This window comes from Rhinolophus ferrumequinum, chromosome 7, assembly GCF_004115265.2.
Source record: "Rhinolophus ferrumequinum isolate MPI-CBG mRhiFer1 chromosome 7, mRhiFer1_v1.p, whole genome shotgun sequence".
Classification (NCBI taxonomy): Eukaryota; Metazoa; Chordata; class Mammalia; order Chiroptera; family Rhinolophidae; genus Rhinolophus; species Rhinolophus ferrumequinum.
The window spans coordinates 84,495,492-84,518,970 of NC_046290.1; the positions used below are offsets into that span (position 1 = coordinate 84,495,492).

The window sequence follows — 23,479 nt, forward strand, 5'->3', positions numbered from 1 at the left end:
TATGAGAGCTGCCTGGCAGAGCAAATTATTGACACGTAGTCCTTGCCTTGAGGCATTTCATTGGGCCACTCAGATATCTAAACAACTACAATGTTAATACGTGTGTTTGAAAGACATGTGTACCGCAATGCCCAAATACTAAAGGGAGATCAATTCGGTTTGGTATGTGGGTGGTTCAGAGAGGCTACTTAGTTTTCAACGAAGCACGTTAGTGTAATAAAAACTGGTATTAAATTTAAAAATAAAAATAACAAAGCTTAGGTCCATCCATGGGATTTTCTTATATTATCTTCAATGGGTAATACATTAAGTATTTGCCTAAGCGTTGGATATTTCCATTTGGAAAAATATTAACTCTTTTCAGAAAGCTATTTCAATAGTAATAGTAGTAGTATTGACAATAATAACGTGGGATTTCACTGGTTATCGATCTGCCCGAGGAAATCAGACTAAAGGAAGGTTCCATTTTCAATAAATAATATTTTCTTCTCAGTACGTAAAAGGATAATTATTAAATTAGTCCCAAAGACAAAAGTAAATGAAATTCTTATCTATTCCTAATAAAGAGCTCAAGTGAACTTTCCTGACATTATTGTTCACAGATGCAATAATTTAGGCTTTATTTTGGTTATTACTTTCACTTCCCTTCCCTTCTTTTTTCTCTTACATGGAATATTATTTAAATTTTGCATATTGTGCTGACGATTGCGTCACTAAAGAGTGTCTTATATAGTCTCTTTTCTCTTTTGTTCTTTGCCTGCCTTACGGCAATTACAACCTATTATTTTTAAACATTTTTGAATCTTTGGCTCTACCATATATCATCTACATAAAATATAAGCCATTTTCTTTCTATTCTGTTCATCTCAGAGTCAGATCCATTTGAGTTACTGACCAAGGCAGACTTTCAGGCCAAGCCCAGGAGTTTAGCGTGTAATGTTAGCAGGACAGCCTATTCACACTTCGTCAACATCCTTCAAATACAAGCAGCAAAGTCAGGAGCAATTGTTTTAAAGCTATGATTGTATTCCCTCTATTTTTATTTCGAGTCAGGTTGTTGTATTTAAAAAAGTGTTATCTTGGAGTTTGCTAAATATTCGTATTAATTGTGTCGCCATTCATCAGAATAATAACATAAGCCAATGAAAAATCATAGATCCATTCATTTGCTATAGGATCAGCATCACTGTTTTTTTCAGAGGAGTCCCTATTTCCATCAATGAAATTTGCATCTAATGCAAATTTGCATGTAAGAAATTACATGCAAATTTCTTGGTGAAGAAATGCCTATTCTATCAAAACTGGGGTTACAGGGAGCGAGTTCAAACACAGGCCCAGATCCATCACCCTTCTCCCGGCAGCACATGCCCTGCGTACATGTGCTTGGTCATCGCAGTGATCTGTTAAAAGCCTTAACTTGAAAGGTAGATTTTTCTTACTAGGCAATTCATTTTTAAACACAAAAACATTCGGAGTGGATTCTAAGAGCTGCTACTTAGTGGAGCTGAGGATATCTTAAGCATGAAGAAGCTCCTTTAAAATGAGAGCATTAACCCCAAGTGCACTGAATTTCCCGACTTGGAGTAGGCACCTGCTGTTTAATGTAATTAGTTTCAAAGGGAATGTCAGATCAGTCCTCAGGAGTTTACTCTGACCCAAAAACCCTCATAAGAAAATATCAGTGAGACAAAACAAGAAAAGTTATCACAGTTGGGAAGCGTCTCACTGCATTATTCATTATTCGGAGGCATGTTTTAAAAGAGTTCTGTTTGCTATCTGGTTCAGCTGTTTTCTGGTTGCAAAATTGTACTCAAGACAAGAGTAGCAAGTAGCAGTTTTCCTCTTCCCAAAACGAAAACATGGTGTACTATGTAAAAAAAAAAAAAAAAAAAAAAAGTTAAAATATCAAATTCTAGCAATTGTTTTTAGCACTTATGATAAAAAGATTTAAAAATTAAAGACGAGTTAAACTTGTTACTTTTCAACCTGCATTTTGCCATTAAAAAGTGTACGGAAAGGCCGTTTCCAGTTTCCCTTTTGATCCTTATTGATGTCCAGCTTAGAATGAACTGTAATAACGGGGTTGAAAAGGGTTTCACTGGAGTAGCAGGGTAAGTCTGACACCAAATGGCAGCATCACTGTTCTGTTTGGTTTCTTTTCCCCAAGACTTAGATGAGCAATGGCTTATTTTGTTGGTAATTTGTACCACACCATCTAGTCAACCCTCTCTGTCTGTTTCCCTTAGTCGTCCTCCTTGGTTGAGTCTGGCTTAACTATTCAGCCACACCTTGGCTCTGCTCCAGAGCTTAAGGGAGGGGTTGTGGGCCCACCTCTGGCTGGTGGATGAAGGAGGAGCAGCTGACCCCTGAACAACCAGAAGGTTGTAAGAATAGGAACCCAAGAACCCTTCAGAGAGACAGTGCAACTAGGAAATGGTGCAAGACCTGCGTGCTCCCCCACCCCAGGGGGCAGACTGCCCACCTCGGAGGATCTGAGCTTGGTGTTCTTGGGAAGGGAAGCACGTCATTTAACATCTCAGAATTAGTTTTCTCAACCACAAAATCCTCTTGATCTTATTTACCTCAGAGGTGGTTATGAGGATTAAGTGACCGGGGTATATGTGAAGCCACTTAGCAAGCCATAAAATATTATGTAAGTATTAGATATTACTCTTTTTCTTAGCAAATGCCTTGCTTAATTTCCTACCTGTCTATAAATCCTTGCTACAACCGTCTGTAGCAACTGGGCCACCAGCTGCTTTTGGTCAAAAACTTGCTACAGTGGTTACTTGTTAGCTCCCAAAGTATAACATTCCATGGGAGACTTCAGTTGTAAAGTTTCTCTTTACTGTAAGCCAAAATTTCCCTTCTCAGTATTTACCTTTGCTGGCCCTGATTCTGCCTCTGGAACAATCCTCATGCATTCAAAGCCCTGTCTTGGGTGCAGAGGTAAAGGGTGAAAGAGGCAGCCCCAGTCCTGCCCTTTTGGTGCCGGAGTTGAGTGGACAAAACCAAATAAACACATAAAGGAAATAATTCCAGGTGCTATACAGGAAACAAATAGGGAGTGAGGAAAAGTTACCAGGGAGTGAGAGTGAAAGTTTGCATCCGGGCAGGTCGCCAGGGAGGACGATCCCTGAGGCGACATTTAGGTTGCGACCTAAGACTGAGGAGGTCGGTCAGGTGGGGCAGGAGAAGAAGGGCGAGGGAACAGCACGTGCAGAGGCTGCAGATGGAAGCAGTGGCGGCACCTCTGTGGCTCTGAAGACCACCGTGGCCGCAGCTTTAGGAGTGAGTGGAGAGGAGCTCCAGATGGTGATGCGAGGCTGGGTGTGGAAGGTGAGGGAAGGAAGCTTTCAGCTTTGGCAGCTGGGTGAATGGTGCTCTCATTTGCTGAGGTGAGGAAGGTGATGGAGGAGGAGAGAGTGGCAGTTTGGGCGATGGGGTGGGAGTGTTTGTTTTTGAAGGAAATACTAAGTTCTGCTTCGGACATTTGAATTGAAGATGTCTGTAAAAAATTCAAGTGGAGATGTTAGAAAGGTATTTAGTTCCAGAAGACACGTCCAGCTTGGAGATGTGAATTTGTACCTCGTCGGCATGAAGGTCTTAAAAGCCATGGCAGCTGGTAGGCTCCGTTGGGGAGAGGGTGTGAGGAGAGAAGAGGCTGCTGGCCAAGTCTTGAAAAAGCCCAACATTTTGAGGTCGGGTGGAAAAAGAAGAGGCAACAAAGGAGAGTAGAAATGAGATAGGAGAAAAACACAGAAGAGTTGCAGAAACAAAGAAAAGAGTATTTCAGGAAGTGGGAGAGCGGTTATCTGGTTAAGTGCTGGCTGCTCAGAAGTTGAGTGAGGACAAAAGTAGCTATTGAGTTTAACGATATGAAACGATCTGTGGTCTTGACAAACTGAGAACGGTGGCGGAGGCCAAAACCAGTTTGAAGAGGATGGATACGACATCTGTAGAATACTCTTGAGAACTTTTGCCATGAAAGGGAGCAGAGAATAAGCTGTATATCCGAGGGATATTTTTGGTTTGTTTATTTTGTTCTGTTGTTTGCAAATGAAATACTAGAGCATGTTTATATGCTGATAGGAGTGATTCAGCAAAGATGATGGATGGATGGATGGTTGGAAGGAAACATAGAATTAGATAGTGAATAGGCACAGGAGAGAAGGACTATAACTAAAGAAATACATATTTGAGAAAGTCAATGGTGGGCTAAAAGCCAGAGTATCGCTAGAAGAATAGGAGAGGCACTTCCTTCCGATAGAAGGAGGGGCACTTCCTCTACTATAAGGAGGAAGGATTAGAGTTTGAGGGAAGAGTGATGTGGATGGAGTAGGTGGGGTGAACATGAGGGACATTGGGCTGTGTGGCTTCGATATGCTCACTGAAGTGTGAACAGTGGTTATCAGCTGAGAGGGAGGGTGGAGGAAGGGGTCAGGGAGAGTCAAGGAGAGAGGAGAAGGTATGAAATGGGTAACGTGATTCCTTTAGAGCAGTGGTTCTCAAAGTGTGGTATCTGGACCAGCAGCATCAACATCACCTGGGAACTTGGAAATTCCTTTCAAATGCAGATTCTGAGGCCCCACCCCAGACCTACAAGGTGGGATCCAGCAGTCTGTGTTATAACAAGCCCTGCATGTGATTCGGATGCTGACGAAAGTTGGAGAACCACTGTTCTAGCAAAAAGTAGCAAGTCAATATTTTGTGGATAAGAGCTTAAATTTAAAGTGATACCTGTTTGTTTGTATTGTGTGGTGTTCTCGCAGCGTTTAGTAGCTTGGGTCAAGGCATGGGTAAGAGAAGCTAGGATTCCTCCAGAACTGGGAGGTCCTGAGTTCAACAGAGTGAGAGGGGCTGATGGTGTTAGAGGCCTTTTAGGAAACTGATTATGATGTAGATCATGGAATCTTAAGTTGGACAATGAGGGCGGAAGCGTCAAAGGGGGCTGATGGAAGTGAGAAAGTTCCAAATCAATGGATTGGAGGTCTCACTGATAGTAGAAAAGCAACACTATTCAAAAAAGACCTAGGTCATGTCTGAGCTTACCGTCCGCCAGAGATAGTGCTTTGAAGATCTGACTAAATAGTTCTGTGTAAAAAGTCCATAGAACAAATACTTTTGCCTGTGTGTGTGCATTAGTACATGCATTCAGAGGTGAGGAAGTTACAACATAATTGGATTACATACAAAGCACAAGCTTTTTTAAAGAAAAAGTTAATAATGACACAAGTAAAACCATATAAAAAATGTTCCCTTTCTTTAAGTCGGATATTTAAGTTATTTAGCTACTGTCGTAGTCAGATTATTTTTGTTCATGTTGTACTACTACTAAGCATAATAATAAATAATAATATTTATTAGGTGCTTACAGTATACCAGGCACTGTAGCAGCTTCTTTATAGGCATGAATCTCCTTTCAGCATGACTGCAACCTCTGAGGTAGATATGTTAGTGACCCTCTTTGATGTACAGAGAACCTCAGAAACTTGCCTAAGATTAGTTTTAAACAATTTAAATAAATAAACGTTCAAAAGTGCATACACCACAAAAAAAAAAAAGTGCATACAGTTCTTGTAAACTGAAACGGCCTACCTGTTAATTCTAGGTAACTATAAAATAATAGCTGTAGTTTTCACTTGACCATTGGCTGCCCGCAGGTGATCACAACCAGCTGAACGTTGGGGAAATATACACAAAAAAGATTTGTTGTCACACAAAACGAGCACACCTGTCAGCTGCTCCCACGAACCTCCCTGGCTCCTTTGCAGGGCACCGTTGGGACAGGCTGGGGGTGAGGGTGGTCGGGGTGACCACTGCCTGGGATCCCTTGTCTGGGTGACTAGCATGGTTACCGTGTTGGCCTGATGGGCTGTCCAGGTTGTTGTGCACGGTCCCGCCCTTGTATTTGGCCATACCTTTGTGTTTCCCCTGCACGTCTTCCTCACCCCAGTGATGTCCGGTTCCTCAGCAGCCTGTGTACCGGGGACAGGTACGGGCAAGAATCAGAAATGAATGCAAGTATGTTACCTTTGGACACCAGCGGCTCGTCGCACAGCTGCTGCTTCTTTATTTATTTATTTTGGGAGGAAATTAGTGTTTCTCCCTCAAGCTTAGCTAAGATCTTCAAGATGAAAAACTTCTGCTTGAAGCATTTTAAGTTGCTAGCATATTAGTGTAAACCTTTGCTCTCTCCCTTTAATTGCTCTGAATAGAAAGCTGTTAAAAGATCATAAAATTTGTGATTAAAAAGACCTGTTAAAGTAGAATTGTATTTTCTTCCACCAACCAATGTTCAATTATTCCCCATGGCTCATTCTAAAGGATTTGGACAATCCTTTGTAAAATACGTTTAATGAAACTCTTTCCATTTCCGTAGGGATACTGTCTATGATTTGTATAATAGACCCAATTTGGTAGGATATTTTTCTGGATAATCAGCTTACATTTTTCTTTGTTTAATCTCATCTCATTACCTATATGCTTGATTTCTTTACTGTTCCATAATATGTGTTCCTGGTACCTGCTGTGTTAGGCAGACAAGTTTTTCACGTGTTGGTCTTTTTCTTGCTTTTTAAAGATAGTGCAGTGTAAGTGTGAACCTAATTGCTTTTTCATAGGCTACTTATCTTATGGTCTTTTTTAAAGTAGTAAGTTAAAAATAGAATATCAGGGTTGGTCGTTTTCTCCTCTATTTTTCCTTCTTTCCCTCCCTCCTTTTCTTCCTTTCTTCCTTCCTTTCTTTTAAACGTATTGTACCCAGTATTAAAACAGTAGACGTAGAATAGCAGATTTGTGTTTTTTCCTCTCTCTCTGTCTTTTTCTTTTAAGCACTCTACCCACTACTCTGCTGTATGGGCCAAAACATTTACGATCTACAGAGGTAAGACATCTGTATCAATAGGCGTTCGTGTACTACCACCGGTAAAGCCTAAATAAAAGGACTTAACTAAAGCTGGGGTTCGTCTTCCACAAACATATTATTTTCTCAAATGTTACCAGTGGTAGGTATTTCTGAGTTTTGGTTCAGTGGCTCAAGATTATCAGGGATTGGATGCCTTTGATTCTTTTGGTCTTTCCCTCATGATCAAAAGATGGCAGCTGAGTTCAGAAATCATGATAATGTTCCAGGCAAGAAAAAGGAGGAAAGGGACGGAGATATGGGCAAAAAGATGAGGGCCAACAGAGCCTGACCATTCACTTTTAGGGAGCTTTTTGGATCTTTCCCATCCAGTGACTTCCACTGACATTTTAGTGGCCAGATCTGTGTCACTGGGCAAGAAAATATGGGAAATGTTTGGGGAGGGGTTGTTATTGGTATTTGTTTTTTTTTTTTTTTTCCAGCTTGGCATCTTGCTACACCCCAGCAAAATTGCTGTTCCATTAATAAGGAAGAAGGGAAGAATGGATCTTGGGTAGGCAACTGACAGCCTATACCATAACCTCCAGTGGCAGAGAATTCAAGTGTTTCTGCTTAAGTGTGGCGTAGTCTTCTGTACAATCATTCTGTTCCTACCTCCCAGGGATACATGGGAATCTATCAAAGAAAGGCTGGTATAATCTGGAAAACCCCCATGAAAGGGTGCGTGTTCACTGTTGAATGTATGTCCCTAAATAAACATCTATAATTTACCTCCAAGATATGGGAGAATTTATTTCAGTGTTAGATTTGGGAGAAGGACCAGAGGAAATACGTTCTTCTTTCTATGAACTCAGAGAACAGGTTCCTACTTGGACTTACTGCTCAGTGATTAGCAGCCATGTACATATAGGCCTACTTTTTCGTCTTTCTTGCCATTGTGTTTCATCTCCCTTGGTGTAGTCTCTTTGGGCTATTATTAACCCACCTGTGTGTTTTACGTGAACAATTTCATTGGCCACATTTTTTGTTGCAGCCAAGAGGGCAAGGGCCTCTTCCCCCACTTCTTTATTATTTCCTACATAGATTTGTTGTCAACTTTAGATCTATGAACCATCTCTACAAGGGCCACTTTTCATTCCTTGTATCATTTCTCTGAGGACTTCTTCCTCATCTTCAAGTAAGTTTCTGTCTCACTCTCTAGCCATTTTCCTCTAAGTGTTCCCACTGAGTACTGTGCTTTGAGCTTTGCTCATCCAGGGTTTTTTAATTCATGTAACACATTAATTGCATAACTATAACATTTAAAGAGGGGACTCAGTGTAGTACCTGTAACTGGACAAATATGAAATGGTGTTGAAGGTCTTCATTAAAAAAAATTAAACAGATATTTGACGATTACAATGTGTCTTCCCTATAATGCAGTAAGAACATGTGTACCTAGGAAGGCCTAATCAATCTAAAATATGCCACGTGAAACCCAGTTATGCTGGAGCTGGGTCAAAGTGCACAGTATGTAAAGAAAGGGAATGCTAAACAAATCAGAGAAATAAGCTAGGTAGTTGGGGGAATGTGTAAGGGACTTGAGAGAGCAAATTGTTTTCAAGCACTTTAGAACATCAATTCGTCAACACGCATAGGCTAGGCTAATTATACATCTTTCATTAAAAACCAGTCTCCTGAGACTCTCTCCAGGCAATATCTTACAAGCCTAGTTCTGATTAGTATTTCTTCTTTTAAAAAGTAATAAGACAGCACTTCCATAAGCATATTTTATGGTTTGTATTTAATGTAGTGTTTTACTCCATTATTTGTATTACTAAATCAGTTTTTGTTTGCTTTGTAATACAGTCTTATTCAAATGTGTTAATCCGCTGATCTGAGTTTTGACTTCTAGATAAGTAGCTAGTTTATAATTGCTTTTAGAATTTTTTCTGTTGGATCATCAAGAAAAATTCTGATGCTATCTATAATATTTAATTGAGTCACATTGTTATTCAACATACACTTAGGTAATTTAAGTGAATCAGAGGTGTATAAAATGTGGCTTTTAAGTATTTTACCCAGTCAAAAAAGAGTTTAGTTGGTCAGAGATTGTTGGATAGGTTTTGAAATGTTACCAAGCCGGACTCTTGGATTTTACTCTTGTTTTGTTTTCTGTTTTTTGTTTGTTTCTTTGTTTGTTTGTTTTAATATAGGACAGAGATTAATGGAATTTGTTGCCTTTCTTTTTCTGGCAGTCTTTATATACTTGTAAGAATTAGTTGAGATATTAAGATAAATTTAAAATCGAAGGAAAACGAGGAATGTATTTTAAGGGATTCAATTTCAGTGGCTCCCTTAAATTTGTCTATGGGATAAATTTATAAATACAGTGGGAAAATGTACATAAGGAAAGTAAAGGATTCCAATAAAATTCAGTAACAAAAGAACCAAACTATATAGCATAATGCTGTTGTGCAGGCAATAAATGTCAATAGTTCTTAATGGAATGAATGAATGAATGGCTCAGTGAATTGATACATCAGTTGATCAATCGTTTTGGCACTAGCAAGATCTTGGCTGTCCCCTTACCCTCTGAGAAACCTTGCACAGGTAATTTCACCTTTCTCATATGTAGAATTTGGATAGTGATAGTGTGTCACAGTATTGTGAAAATTAAATAAGATAAAGAACCTGGTACAGAGTGGGCCTTAAATAGATATTGTTGTTATAGATCACATGAAATTTGCTATATTTGGTAGGTTAAAATTGGTGAAAGGTAATATGACTTGATCCAATATTAGTCATCGCATCACATGAAATTCTGCAATTTCACCAAAAAAGAAATAACTTAGCCCAACCTGAGGGTTTAGGGAAAGTTTCCTAAGGGAGATAACCCTTGAGCTGAGTGAGACTTGAAGGAATAAGGAGGAATTGGCCAGTTGAAAAGAGGTAGGAAGTGCATTTCCAATAATAGAGCTACACCTTTAGTGAAAGGATAAACTAGGCTAAGGTAGACTATTTCAGTAGTGCTGTTTGAACAGATTGGGCCTATTACAACTATTGCACTACGGTCAGAGGCGTAATCTAATGGCCTAGGACTGACTATATACCCTTATTAAAAAAAAGTGCGTAACACTCCAATATATGTGTATTTAATAAGTTATACACATGTACTACTATAGTCCATACATTAAAAATTAAGAGTTACATTTCTTTATATTTTAATCTGAAATAAATAGAAATTTTAATATTTGTTTTCCTGAATCACAATTAATTGTCTTGCTTAACTCCCCACATACCTGTAACCCACTTTGTTGGGGGCCATTGACCTATGGAAAATACTCTGATCATGGACAAAAGTTTTTCTAACGCTTCTCAACCATGTTTTGTGAGAGTTTAGGGTTTATATTTTCAGTGTCTGCATGGTCTCATAACCCCCGATCTAAAAAGTTAATGAAATCGTTGAAATCTGCTTCCTAGGAATAGAAGCAAAACCACTCAGGGAGGACATATCTTGAACTTGGCCTGGCCTATCCCACAGGTAAAGCCATGACTGACGATGAGCTCATGAACCAAAACTGTAAAACACAGAAGAAAATAAACAGCTATAACGGGAGGATTGTGTCAGCAGACACAAAACAGCAGGATTAAATCCCAAGAACTTCAAGTGCGAGGATAATTTAATGGAAACCGAAAATGAAAATATCTAAAACAATTGAAGGCATAAGATCAAGAATCGAAGAAAAACAGACCAGGCAGATAATGTAAAAAGAAACCAAATAGGAAATGAATTATAGTTGTTAACATTGACTCAATGACTTGATTAAGAAGCAGTTTAGAGACAGCCAAAAAGATTTAATGTGTGATAATTGGATCTGAGGAACACTACCGCTGTTCCAGTTGTAGTCAAAATATAAATCACATCATGTCATGGGTACCTAGAGAACCCATTTACCACCCACTCAGGTAACACCGCTCAATGGCTCCCAGAGCCACTGAAGAGAAAGAGCAAAAGCCTTCACTTGACCCAGAAGCCCCGCCCAACCTGTCCATCTCAGTGCGCCTTCCTCCTCTAGTACTCAGCTTTATTGTTTTCTCAGGCACAGCCACACTGGCTGCCTTTCTGTTTTTCTGATACTTTGCTTCCACCTTCCACAGGCCTTTGAGCAGGATGTGCTTCTGTCAAATACCCACTCCCTTTACCCTATTTACTCATTCGGCTCTAGGATCACCTTCCCAGGAAAGCTTTCTTTCCTTTACCCCACAAGTTATTAAGAGTGATTTGTTACGAATGCTTGAAACAGCCAGCTACTTCCCTTAAAGGTGCTTGTTTCAGTTTGGAATTTCACATTCATTACTGTGATGCTTTGAATACCATCCATCTTCCCTACTAGACTTGTAAGTCCTGGGAGGGCAGGACTATGTTTGCTTGGCTAACTGTTGTGCCAGTGGTAGTGCTTAGCAGGTGTTAAATAAATATTTGTATGTGAATAAATATTCCAGAACATAATTTTGATATTAAAATAGCTCACAAGGTGGTTGGTTTTCCAGTTTCTCTTGTTCCACTGTTAGTTTTGTCTTTTTAGCTGTACTATCAGAAATGGTATTTTTTCGAATCGTTCTGAAGCCAAATTGCATTATTATTTTTTTTCCTCATATTTTTTTACCCTCTTAAATAGCCCCTCATTAGCTTCAGCTTTTAGTGCAGGTCCTCAGATTTCTTGCAAGATACTCTCTGAGGGCCTGTGAAACCACAGCAGACTGTTTGAATTCTAGGAATAGCGTGACTTTTTTTCTAGGCACAGAGTAGATATGTCTTGGGAATGGTGTCACATACAAAAAGGATGCATGGTACAGAGGTTCTTCAGAAGCACATCTGATTTTATGTTTTAGGAAGTCCTGAGCCTTCTTAGCTCTGTTTACTGGCTGGTTTTTAAAAGCGCTCCTGTGCTCATTTTGTGAAATTGTAGCAAATGCTGCGGACGAGTAAGTGGAGACTGAGGACTGCAGGGCCTCCATGTGTGGGTAGGTTTCGGTCCCAGAGGACGCTGACACTGCAGCCCCACTTACTGCAGTGAGCAGGTATTGATTTTTCTCCCTCCTTGTTCTTAGCTGCACCTCTGAGGTAGGTAGGTGTGTTATGAAGCATCTTTCCTGGTGAAGAGATGGAAAAACTGTCGTGAACTTTGTCACCCCAACCATCGGACGTTTCAAACCAAACTAGATGGACTAGGGAAAGGGCTTTAAGGACTCTTAGAAACCTCCCAACTTAGTTCAGTGTCCTGGCTTTTGTGACAGAGGGGTTCCTTGCAGTTTGTAACAAACCTTGATAGACAATGGGAAGAATGTGGGTGTTTTTTTTTTTTATATATAATGTTTTGAAAAGAGAATAAAAGGATCAAATCGGTGAAAACAATGCAGCTTTGTGCAGCGATCTTAGAAGGTTAGCAAAGTGGTCTTGGTCCAAGTTTTCAACTAGATGTTCCGTTCCTGTTATAATTGGCTGCTGGGTAGGTTTGGACCTAACTAGAATGCCAGCGTTCGATTTCCTCGTGTCCTCAGTGGAGATGTGTCACCGTTTATGCTCGCCTTAGTGACAATTTTCTAAAATGGAAACTCGTGGGAAATCATTACAGTGTTTATATGTCTCCCTTGTCGAACGGCGTTATCCTGTGATATTTTACCAGTGTTTTCCACTGCATGATGGCATCTAGCGAAGGTTAAGGCAGAACAAGTCCCTCTGTAATTTTGTGACTACATTTTACTTACCAAAGAAGAAAAGATAACTGACAATTAAGTATTTGGGATGTCACAGAAAGAACATGTGCAACTAATCAATGGTTTCCTTTGGGAACATGATTTTATAAAGCTGATAAGGTAGAAAAATCGGGATTTTGTGATTTGTGTTACATGATGATAATTGCACCTTTTCAATAAAAAAGACATTTCTCCTAGAGTAAACATTGAGCTTGCAAGGGATACTGATGGCAATACTGTTGTTTTTCTTCCCCATTCTGGTACGTTTTTGTAAATGTTTTTGTAGAACAGGAGATTTTTTTTTTCCATTCTTTCTCTAGAGTGAATTTTCTAACCGAATATCTGGTCTATTTTAAGTAAAGCAATTTATTCTTCTGAAGTGAGTAACATTGTGTAAAGAATAATAATTTGTTTTTCTCCTTACAAGGTATACTTGATTGCCCAGTTTTAATATTTATCCGAGTTGGATATAGTAGTAGCAAGTCTGTTACAGAGCGTATCATACACTTGTTACACAACTGTTTGATTTAACCCTGTTTCCTGTTGTGCATCTTAATAATAATCTGATTTTTAGTCTGCATACTGCCTAAGTGATAAATTGACAGAAATTTCTTTACTGCATTTTTCTGTTAATTCTATAGCATCTGCAGTCTGCATGTGTCTAAAAGAGCAACTAAAAACATTCAGAGCCCAGGATATTTCGAAGCTCTTCCCGATACTGCTCTTCCCATCCATGTGCCATCTTTTGCTAGTTTTATTGCACAGGCTTCAGTTAGACTCCTTCTCTGCTGGTTTGGACAGCACTTTCTTGTTCCAGCAGCTTTGAAATATCACCACCCTCCTTAACAGGACAGTTAGTTAACTTAAAGATCACATTATCTGCTTGGCCCTCCTACTGCCTGCTCCACACTACTTGGTGACCTCTTCTTATGGAAGATGATACTATTGCATGAAGTAGAGTGACAGGATTACTCAGCTCGTTTTCTGTCTTGTGGAAGCAGCGCTTCTTGCTGACCCACCACTTGAAACCAACAACTCTTGTACGAAACAGCTACTCTCCACCTTATTTCTGGGTAATGAATCCTGCTGTGTATAGTTTTTGACTTAGTACTTATACCTGTAAATTTTAATTTAATGGGATATATTTCCAACTTTGTCTTCAACTCATCATATTTTGAATTCTGATATTTTACTGCTTAAATTAGTGGCCTAGCCACGCCTCCCAGCTTGCCTCCAGTGTCAGAAGTCTACCATCAGCGTTATTAGTTAATCAATTAGGTAGCCCTGGGCCTGGGACCCATCACTGCCTAGCAGTTCACAATGCCCCCTTCGGAACAGGTGCAGCGAACTAATGCCTCATCAGCTGCACTCTGATCCCACAGTAAAATAGTTGAAATTATATTTGTCTCCCTGTTTTGCTAATTTGGGGACCCCTCAACACCCCAGATGATTGAATTCTAGAGTTACATAGAGAAAACAGAGAAGCCATGAATATGAACAGCGTTCTAAATTCAGTGCAGCAGTAGATTTAGGTGTGTGAGAAGAATCCTTCACCAGGCTAGCCTCATTGCCAGGCAGATTTTATATTTATATATATATATATAACTTTATTAAATTTATTGGGGTGATAATTGTTAGTAAAGTTACATAGGTTTTAGGTGTACAATTCTGTAATCCATCATCTATAAATCCCGTTGTGTGTTCACCACCCAGAGTCATTCTCCTTCCATCACCATATATTTGATCCCCTTTTCCCTCTTCCACTACCCCCAACCCTTACTCTCTGGTAAACTACTAAACTGTTGGCCAGACAGATATTTTCAACCACAGCTCAGAGCTGAGAACACTCATGAATTCTAATAGCAAGGCCACGCACCCTCCAGCAGGGTTCTGATTGACAAAGGTAGAAAATGGAAACAAGAAGACCAACGTGTCCTTTGGGGCACTAGCATACAGCGCAGGTGCAGCAGACCAGGTGAAAAGTGTGCCCTGTGGTAGAGCTGCCACATCGGAGCTAAAAGCCTGTGTCCTTGGTAGTGCAGTCAGGGGCCTGTGACCCGCCCCCTCCCCCGCCACTGTCAGCACAATTGTATATGTATGTGTATTTTTCAGCAAGCAAGATCTCAGTTTTCATCCAGGTTCAAAGGGATCATGAATCATTGAGGGCTAAGAAGCTCCGTTTGCTAAATGGACGATAATCCAAACTTCGAAAACCGATAAAGGAGGTTATTGGGAATTGATACAACAGAAAGATTCAAAGGAAACAGAATTAACATTTATTGAATGTTAATTGTGTGCCAGACTCCTGGAGACATCATCTAATCCTCACAGTAATCATTTCAGGTAGACAGAGGAGGTGTTCCGAGCCCAGGACATGTTGCTCTAAAGCCACAGACATCCTACTACACCACGCTGCCTCTCTAAAGAATGAAGATGACTAGCCATTGAAGATTAATCAAAAATGCCGAGAAGCAAGTTAAAACAATGGGGAAATAGGATTTGATATTCAAAAATGTATTTACATATTTTTTTTTAAATTAAGAGCTTATCTACTGAATAAAGTTGGGTGATTTAGACCAGACTGCGTTCCCAAGCATGAGGGATGGCCCAGGGTGCAGCTTCTAGAAGGAGTGGTTCTTCTTGAGCAAAAGCTTTTAAGAAACTGAAGATGTAAATAGAACATCGTGAGGCCCTACTTCACTGCTGGATCTCTCATGGAATGAGAGGTGGCTTTTTAAGAAACTGAAGATGTAAATAGAACAGTCGTGAGGCCCTACTTCACTGCTGGATCTCTCATGGAATGAGAGGTTGAACTAATTTAATTTCTCTTTCGCATCTCTATATTTCATGACAGTCATTTAACTTGTACATACTATATTAAATTAGGTAAATTCTACTACATTATACTCTATCTGTGTTTGGCTTAAGTATTAATTGTTTTCTTACAAGCCTTAGCAGAGTTAAGAAATATTCCTACCACATAACTGAATGCTTAACTAACCGCACCCCCCAGTGCTGCTTTTTTTATACCTGTAAATCTTGAAATCCATATCGGTCCTTGCTTATGGAAAAATACTATTTGAGGATAGTCAGTGAACATTTAACAAAAATGCTCACAAATTTCTGGAGCTTTCTATATCTTTTTTTTTTTTTTTGCCAGTGTATCTTACCTAAAGCAATGTGATCATCTGTTTGGAATATTCCGTGTGGGGAGGCTGAGCGGGATTGATCCCTATCATGGTGTTGCGGTGTAAACAGCTTTTTGCCTGTCTTTTGTCATTAATGACCATGCTGTAGATGTAGCCAGTGCATTGTAAGCCAATCTGTCACGGCAAATAAACAATTCACCTTGTTAAAATTCCCTAAATCTTGCATTAATAAAACCAAAGTAACCCCCCTGAACACTCAAGAGATGTCTTCCTCCATACTGCTGTGATGGATGACATGTCTAAAGATCCTGGAAATTAAGTAGTTCAGGTCATTAAAAGTGTCCCACACGTGTTATTGATTTAATTTATTTTAAAAGGTGGGGGTGGAGATAAGAATGTTACTACCCCCCCTCCATTTTTTTTTAAATCTGAAAGCTACCACTTGTACACATAATTAACACTATTGCTTGAGTGGACAGCTCTGTATTTGTTACAACATTAAGCTTTATTATTCAAATAAGGATTATATTAGCCTCTTAACCAGATATCTGGAAACAAGTAGATAATCATTGCAATATGGCAAAAATTCCTTGGAGCTTCATAGGTATGATGATTTCTGGAACTTTTGAGTTCTGGGCACTGAAATAATGACCTCCTGGGCATCCCAAAACTTTCCTCGGGTAGATAAAAATTTAGATGAAAGTCAAATAATTTGAAGGAAATTTACTGAAATCATAATGAAAGTATGCCTCTGGATAGAGGAGATTTTTCCTCTATTTTATGAGTTTTTCTACTTTCATAATCAAGAAAAGAGTAAACATTTTAGATAGATGAAAAGATGGGTGGATGACTGGATGGATGGATGGATGGACGGATGGATAGGTGAGTAGATGGGAAAACATTTAGAGAGTAGTAGAGTTTTAAGTTCCATATCACTACATTCTAAGGCAAGTTTAAATTATGTATTTGTTGATTTGTTTATTGCTTGTTTTCTCCACAGTCCACACTCTACTGGACCTCATAATGTTCACTGCCATATCCCAGTGCCTAATATGATAGATGCTCAATAAATATTTGTTTCATGAAATAAAGTATAACCCCAAATACTTTTCTTCCCTTTTTCATTCCTTAAGCATCAGTGGGTACAGTGCGCTGTGTAAGGAATAGTAACAGCCCAGCAGGCTGGCTCTCCAGTAGGTCCCTCTCCAGGCACTGAACAGCAGGAAGGGTGAGCAGTAGTGTGGTACGGAGGTCAGCCTGCCAGGACTGATGACCTGTGTAGTTGTTCATTCCATTTACGTGCCCTGACCTGGGGAACAGTATTCCAAAGCCCTGTGAGAAATGGGGCATCTCAGTATGTAAATTATGACATTCTATAGAATTGTGTATATAAAAGACACACCTAATTTGACCATAGTTTTGTCATTTGTCATGTACCTTATGCATCACCTTGCAGAGCTTTTTCTGATCAGCTGTGTAAATGATGTGTCACCAGTATTCTCATTGTTCTTTAAGCAGCACATGCTTCTTGGGGGGGGGGGTTAAATTATCCGTGGTAACTTATGAAAAGGACCCTTGAAAATAGTTATAGTAATTTCAGAGATTAATTTCATTATTTGATGCTTTTTCCATGGTCTTTATAAAAAAGAGAGAGGCAAATGTACAAGCAGTTCCCTCCCTCTGACAGACTCTTAAAATTAGAATAGTTATGAAAATGCACTCTATAGTTCTCCATTAGATTTCTTCTTGAAATTGCGTAATTTGGATATGCGAGAACTGACATGGTTATGCCATTATGCCAGCTCTTTCGCAGAGCTCCCTAAGTGGAACAACTCTATAGATTTTTTTCAGCATTTACACTGATTTACACTTCATGGTAAAGTTGTTGCTGACCCTTTAAGTGGAGCTGTCCAAATAGCAATAAATGTCAGTTGATTCTAATGCCAAAACAGGTGATAGCGGAGGGATCTTGACTAAATCTTCCAGTTAAAAAGGCCATGGGTACATGTGTGGTGTTTCCTAAACAGTAGTGGTTTCTTGTGGATACACACACACACCAAACCACTTAATCTCTCAGTAAAGAAAGTTCAGTGTACATACCGTAGCGGTTTTACTGAGATTCCCAGGTTTTTAAATACTCACTCTGGATTAGAATCCCCATGAAGATAGGAAACTATGTCTACTTGGTTCCCCACTGTCTTGCTCCTCGTCAGCATCTGAATACTAGATGCTGATTGGGTGAAAGAATAGATAAAATGGAGCATTTGCTGATACTGAATAGCATGTGTCTGAATCCTTGGGGGGTGAAATGGGGACCACTCCTCACGTTGATGGTGAGGAATGATGCTGGTAAGAACTTTGATGGACGGTTATGACTTTTTGAAATAGCTCATTTGATTGATTGCCTAGCAAACTTTACTTTCTAATTCTGTTTTCTGCTTCCACAGGCTGTCATTTTGGAAAATGAAGAACTTCCTAAACTTTTCCTTGATTTCCTGAACGTGCGACACTTGCCGTCTCTACCAAAGGCGGAGAGTTGTGGGTAAGAATTGTTGTTTACATATTGGACATGTATTTTATGATACTCATCAATCACTTACTGGCCTTACAAATACCCCACAGTGGTGCCAGAAGGGGCAGCCTGGCCACACCCCTTCTTTTGGCTTGGGACGGCACTCGCTCGCCCCCTGCTTGTAGGCAAAGGAATTCCTCCTAAGGCCTCATCCCCCCATTGCGCCCAAATGACCAAATGCTCTGGTTTGGACTTCAGGAATTGACCTTTTAAATTATGCTATTACATGGAGTAATGTTACATTGTGGGAATTCTGAATCTTGATAGCCTGTTTATTTGTATATACTTGAGCAAAATCTGTATCTTCTTGGCACATATATTCATATAATTTCAAAGTTATAAATGACCTTAGGGATGATTTTACCCAACTCCCTTCATTTTGGAGTTGAGCAAACCAACACAGAATTAAGTGCCTTTCCCAAGGTTGCTCACCTTGTAGCTGGCAGACCTAAGCCTTCTAGCACAGCTCTTTCCCCACTATCCTGCTGCCTCTCCCTCAGGAACTTCTAAATGCAGAGCTGCACACCCTAATTTCTATCTACTAAGGAACCAGGCTTTTGATGTCATCAGCAATTAGGAAAAGTTATTCTGAAGAATTAACTCAAAACAAGCCACTGACCCAGCTCTGGGCACGTGACTGGTGTTGATGTGGCCTCTGAGGACAGTCACCGGTATCTCTGACACATCAAATCCATTTACAAAGAAATACATCATCTCAGACTTTTTGCAATTCTCAGTGGGGGTGATGATTTTATCCATTTCCTAGCTGCCTCCAGACCCGCCCGAAAGACCCACACTAACTACAAGTCGTTCAAGCTAACTACACCCAGAGTCATGTTGAACCCATCTCTCTGCTGAGTGAGAGGCTGCAGATACCTGTCACAGCTCCCTCACCAGCAGTGTTTACTCCCTCACTTTCCAGTCACCCCAGAATAAGAATTATACACCCTGCTCACCAAATAATATGTGTTATCAGTTGTGCCCTGTCCAACTTGCGTGCGTGTACTGAGCGATGGGATTCGTATGTGGTTTTGTATTTTTAAGAAGAGATGTTGGGAATGACAGTGAGTGAAATCTTTTCTCCATTGTGTAAGTCCCAAAGTAAAAGAACAAAAAGCCTTAAGATTTTAAGTGATCTTCAGGAAAATTGAAATTCAAGAATATTTCTGTCTTAGGATTCCTTAGAGGAATCACCACCATGCTGTGACTCTATGAAAATACCTAACTCTCTTTTCAGAATGTCTCCCAATTCAGAGCTCTAAAAATACTGGCTCTTTTTCTTGTTCGCATAAACATCGACCCAACTTACATTGTCTTTTTCTTTTTCTTCTTTTTTTTTTTTTAAATGTCTAGATCTTTTGATGAGACAGAATCTGAAGAGTCAAGGTAAGAACTCATAGTAGTCCATCAGGAGTTACATAAATCAAAAATAGGGCTATGGTTTTGTTAAAAGTTTAATTACGGTTGTATAAATGTTTCAAGTCATGATTTTCTTGAAAACCTTTGTTTGGAAATTGATTTTAAGATTATAAAGACTGGATAAGAAGTTACAGAAGTAACCAGTTAACATCTAGGAGTGAAAGAAGAGGGGCCTTACATTGTTTCATACAAGTAATAAGAATACTGTTTTATCAATAATCGTACTCAAAGATTAAAGAAAAACACTTTTCAGCCATGATTTATTGTGTAGATGGTATATCTGCTTCAAATTCCACAAAGAGAGGTTGGGAAGATGAGCTCAGGGCTGGTTTGTTCCCTCTAACTCTGCTTGCTGTGATTCACCCACACGGTGAGATACATAAACCTTGAGACGTCCCTGCACAGCAGTTTGATCCCCTCAAAGCTAGTTTGTAGTGTTTTCTGTTTACCGTCGTCCCCTGATGCTGACATGCCTGTTCTTGACCTTTCCAGCAAACTCTCCCACCAGCCAGTGCTGCTGTTCCTCAGGGATCCATACGTCTTGCCTGCAGCCAGCGGTAATCAAACCTGTCATCTGCTAACAGCTCTTTACTGATCTGACCCTGCACCACATAAACCACGTTTTTAATACAGGTCTAACAGAGTGACATTGGCCCGGGGCTTAATAATCTGCCAATAAACCAGTGCTCTTGGTGTAAGAGACATTCAGAATTTTAATTGGGGCAGGCCTTTCAGGAGGAAATATAATTTTTCTTTCTCTCTTACCAGGCTATTTTGAATTAGAATGATAAGGGAGAAAGGAATTGATGCCTGTAATTTTGGGGGTAGTATAATTTTGGACTCTACTTTTTTTTATCCAGATGCTAAGATTTGAATCCAAGGCTCCCGCCCTTTTCAGAAACGCTTCTTCCCGAGAGCTGTGTATATACGTTGCTTGTGTACCTCTGTTTCCATTGAGATTACAGCATCTTTGATGGCTGGATGTATATTTTTACAGTTGTATATTTAAGTCTAATGAACAATTTAAGTATAAATGTAATCAGTATTTTAGCCTGAGTCCTTTCTTTGTGCCAAGAAATTTAAATTACTCGGAGTACCTCTCAAAGCTTTGTTATGCAGCTATTCTTGAGTACATCTCGGACATTATCTCATTGAATTTCCTTAACAACCATATGAAATAGGCAGGGCAGGTCTCATCATAGGCTAATGGAATAAGGGCTCAAGGACGCCCCTGCCTTGCCCAGGCTTACCTGGCTGATGGGTGGACCCCTTGTTGCCTAATTTCTCCTTCTGTGCTCTTTGCATATAATGACTTTTCAGCCTTTGTTTCTGAGAGTAACTAAATATAATAGCCTAGCAACTAAACAGCAATAAATGACCGATTGAAACCATTCCTACCTTCTGATAGTAAAACCTTATTCCTAGCAAGAGAGAGAGGCGACTGTTGTGTGTAGCAGGGGTACGTGTACTCAGATCACCCACTTAGCTGTCAGTTTAAAGAAGGCTCGGCAGCGTGCAGCCCTGCTCTCTTGAGGGGCCGTTCCTAGCACCCTGACCAGAGAGAGCTGCTTTTGCTGTATAAGAATATGGCTTCATAGGAATCATTGCCTTTCTTTTAGCATTTGCTTCCCATGGTTAACAAATATGCATGTTATATCAGTTATGTTAACAAAATGTTATGTTTAATAAATATTCACAATGTAACCTAGTGTAGATTAAATGGGCAATGTTTTATAAAGTATTTTTGTTATCGTTATAAAATGGTTCCACAAGTACGTTTTCCATGGTATTGTTTATACTGAGATATTTCGTACATTTGCCTGAAATTACTCAAGAAGTTTAGAGAGCGAAATGATCACTGCAGACTAGACTAGCCAAGATGTTTTATGGAAGAGGGAAGATATTGTATGACCTTAAATCCAGTTCATCTAGCTGATTAAACACAGTGTGCTATGCACCTGGCTTGACAACACAGAACAGGAAGAACTTTCTGGGAAAGGACATCAGAAGCAAATGTCTGGAGTTAGAAAAAGTAAGAAGTATGTGTCATGGGTAGAATGTCGGTGTGGATGAATGACTTGCGCAAAAAGGGGTCTCTTGTTTGAGAGTAAATGAAATTCACCGTTTTAATGGACAGAGTGGAACCAAGTATGGCAGGGCCAGTCACCAGATCTATTTTCTGGGAATTTTGGCCACCCCAATTTCATAAATCAGATTCCCGTTGTCCTAAAAGTATTATACTAGTGATTTATCCTTGTAAATCTTTAGCATTTAATTTAAAGGTAAATTGTGTTTGCATCACATGTTTGTGTTCTTATGCCGCTTGACCAAATGTTGAGGTTACTCTTGCAGAGGATATGGCTATGAATATGGAAATACCTTCACAGATATACTGACCGTCACAAAACCAGAGGAGTGTCTGTCTTTAAAGTTCTAACAATTGAACATCATCCTCTTATAAAATGCTAATATAATAATCAAATACTATTCTCTTAGTCTAGGCTTTTTGTCCTTTGTTTTGATTTTTCTGGGAAATTCAAAACAACTACTGCCAAGGTCCCCAGCGATTGCAATGTGGCTAAACTCTATGGACATTTTTCAGTCCTCGTCTTACTTCTCTCTCATCAGTTTTAGCCACTGTTGACCCCTTTCTCCTCCTCCGGCACCGTCTCCCCTTGGCTTTCCCACTTCTCTTCCAATCTCTGGCAGCTTACCTGAAGGCTGTCATAGACCCTCCCCTTTTCTGATGACACTTTCTTTTGAATAATCTCCTCCTTGGTGGTGGCCTTGATTACCTTGTGTAGACAGCTGAGTCACAAGATTGCATTTCCATCCCAACTTTCTCTGGCAGCTCCACACTGTCACTATGTTCCAAGGCCCTCGGTGGTCTCGTCCTGGCTCACGTTCCTCCTGAGACCCCTCCCACACTCTGCTCTAGCCTCACTGGACTTCTTTCTGGGCCTCACATGAGCTGAACTCCTTTCTCCCTCAGGGCACTTGCTGTTTCTTTCTCCTTGAACACTCTTTCTGTCCCCATACATCACTGGTTCTCTCATCTCTCACGTGCGACTTCCAAGAGCCTCCGCCTACTCTTCTCTCAAGGAGCCTCCACGAGCCCTTACACGCCATGCCCTTTTTTTTTAAAGGTTCATAATAAATGTTTATAAAATAAATGAAAACCAACCAAAATAACCCCAAAACCTATCTGAAATCACATTCCTCCGCATCAATGGGAAACCAAGGCAAGGGCCATTTTCTGAGGAATTCAAGCAATAATGGACATTGTATTAAATCATATGTATGATGAAGCCGAAATCCACAGTTTAGAGGAGTGAAATAGTCGGGGGGGAAAAAAAGAAGACCTCTGATTATCTCCTCATTGGTCACTAATTGATGGACCTTGTTATAAAATACCTGTACTCCATTCACTTTTGTCAGAGGACTATATTTGTTTCCTTTGTATCAATGATCACAAACTTTGTTCCCTTTTGTCTTTCTGTTTTGTTCACCCTCTAAATCTCTAGTATCTGCCATATGCTCAGCACTTGAATACAGGGCCTGGTACGTATGTATGTACTGTTCCCTCTGCCAGGAATGCCCTTTGCTCAGACACACTCACAGCTGGCTGCTATGCCACATCATTCAAATGGCCCCTCTGCACAAGGTCCCCCCTCACCTGCCCTTCCTTGTCACTCTCTAACCCCAAGCCCTGCTTTATTTTTTTCTTTGCCCTTA

The 23,479-nt window shown here is 39.9% G+C and overlaps 1 protein-coding gene across 4 annotated transcripts in view; it reads left to right on the forward strand.

Moving 5' to 3' along the window:
- SNX24 (sorting nexin 24) overlaps positions 1 to 23,479 on the forward strand; it is a 139,875-nt gene that overhangs the window by 113,041 nt on the left and 3,355 nt on the right. For all 4 annotated transcript variants that reach the window (XM_033111088.1, XM_033111090.1, XM_033111087.1 and 1 more), the window contains 3 exons: positions 18,201 to 18,295; positions 19,679 to 19,711; positions 20,237 to 20,301. In XM_033111088.1, coding sequence (XP_032966979.1) covers positions 18,201 to 18,295; positions 19,679 to 19,711; positions 20,237 to 20,301 — 193 coding nt within the window. The remainder of the gene's footprint in view (positions 1 to 18,200; positions 18,296 to 19,678; positions 19,712 to 20,236; positions 20,302 to 23,479) is intronic.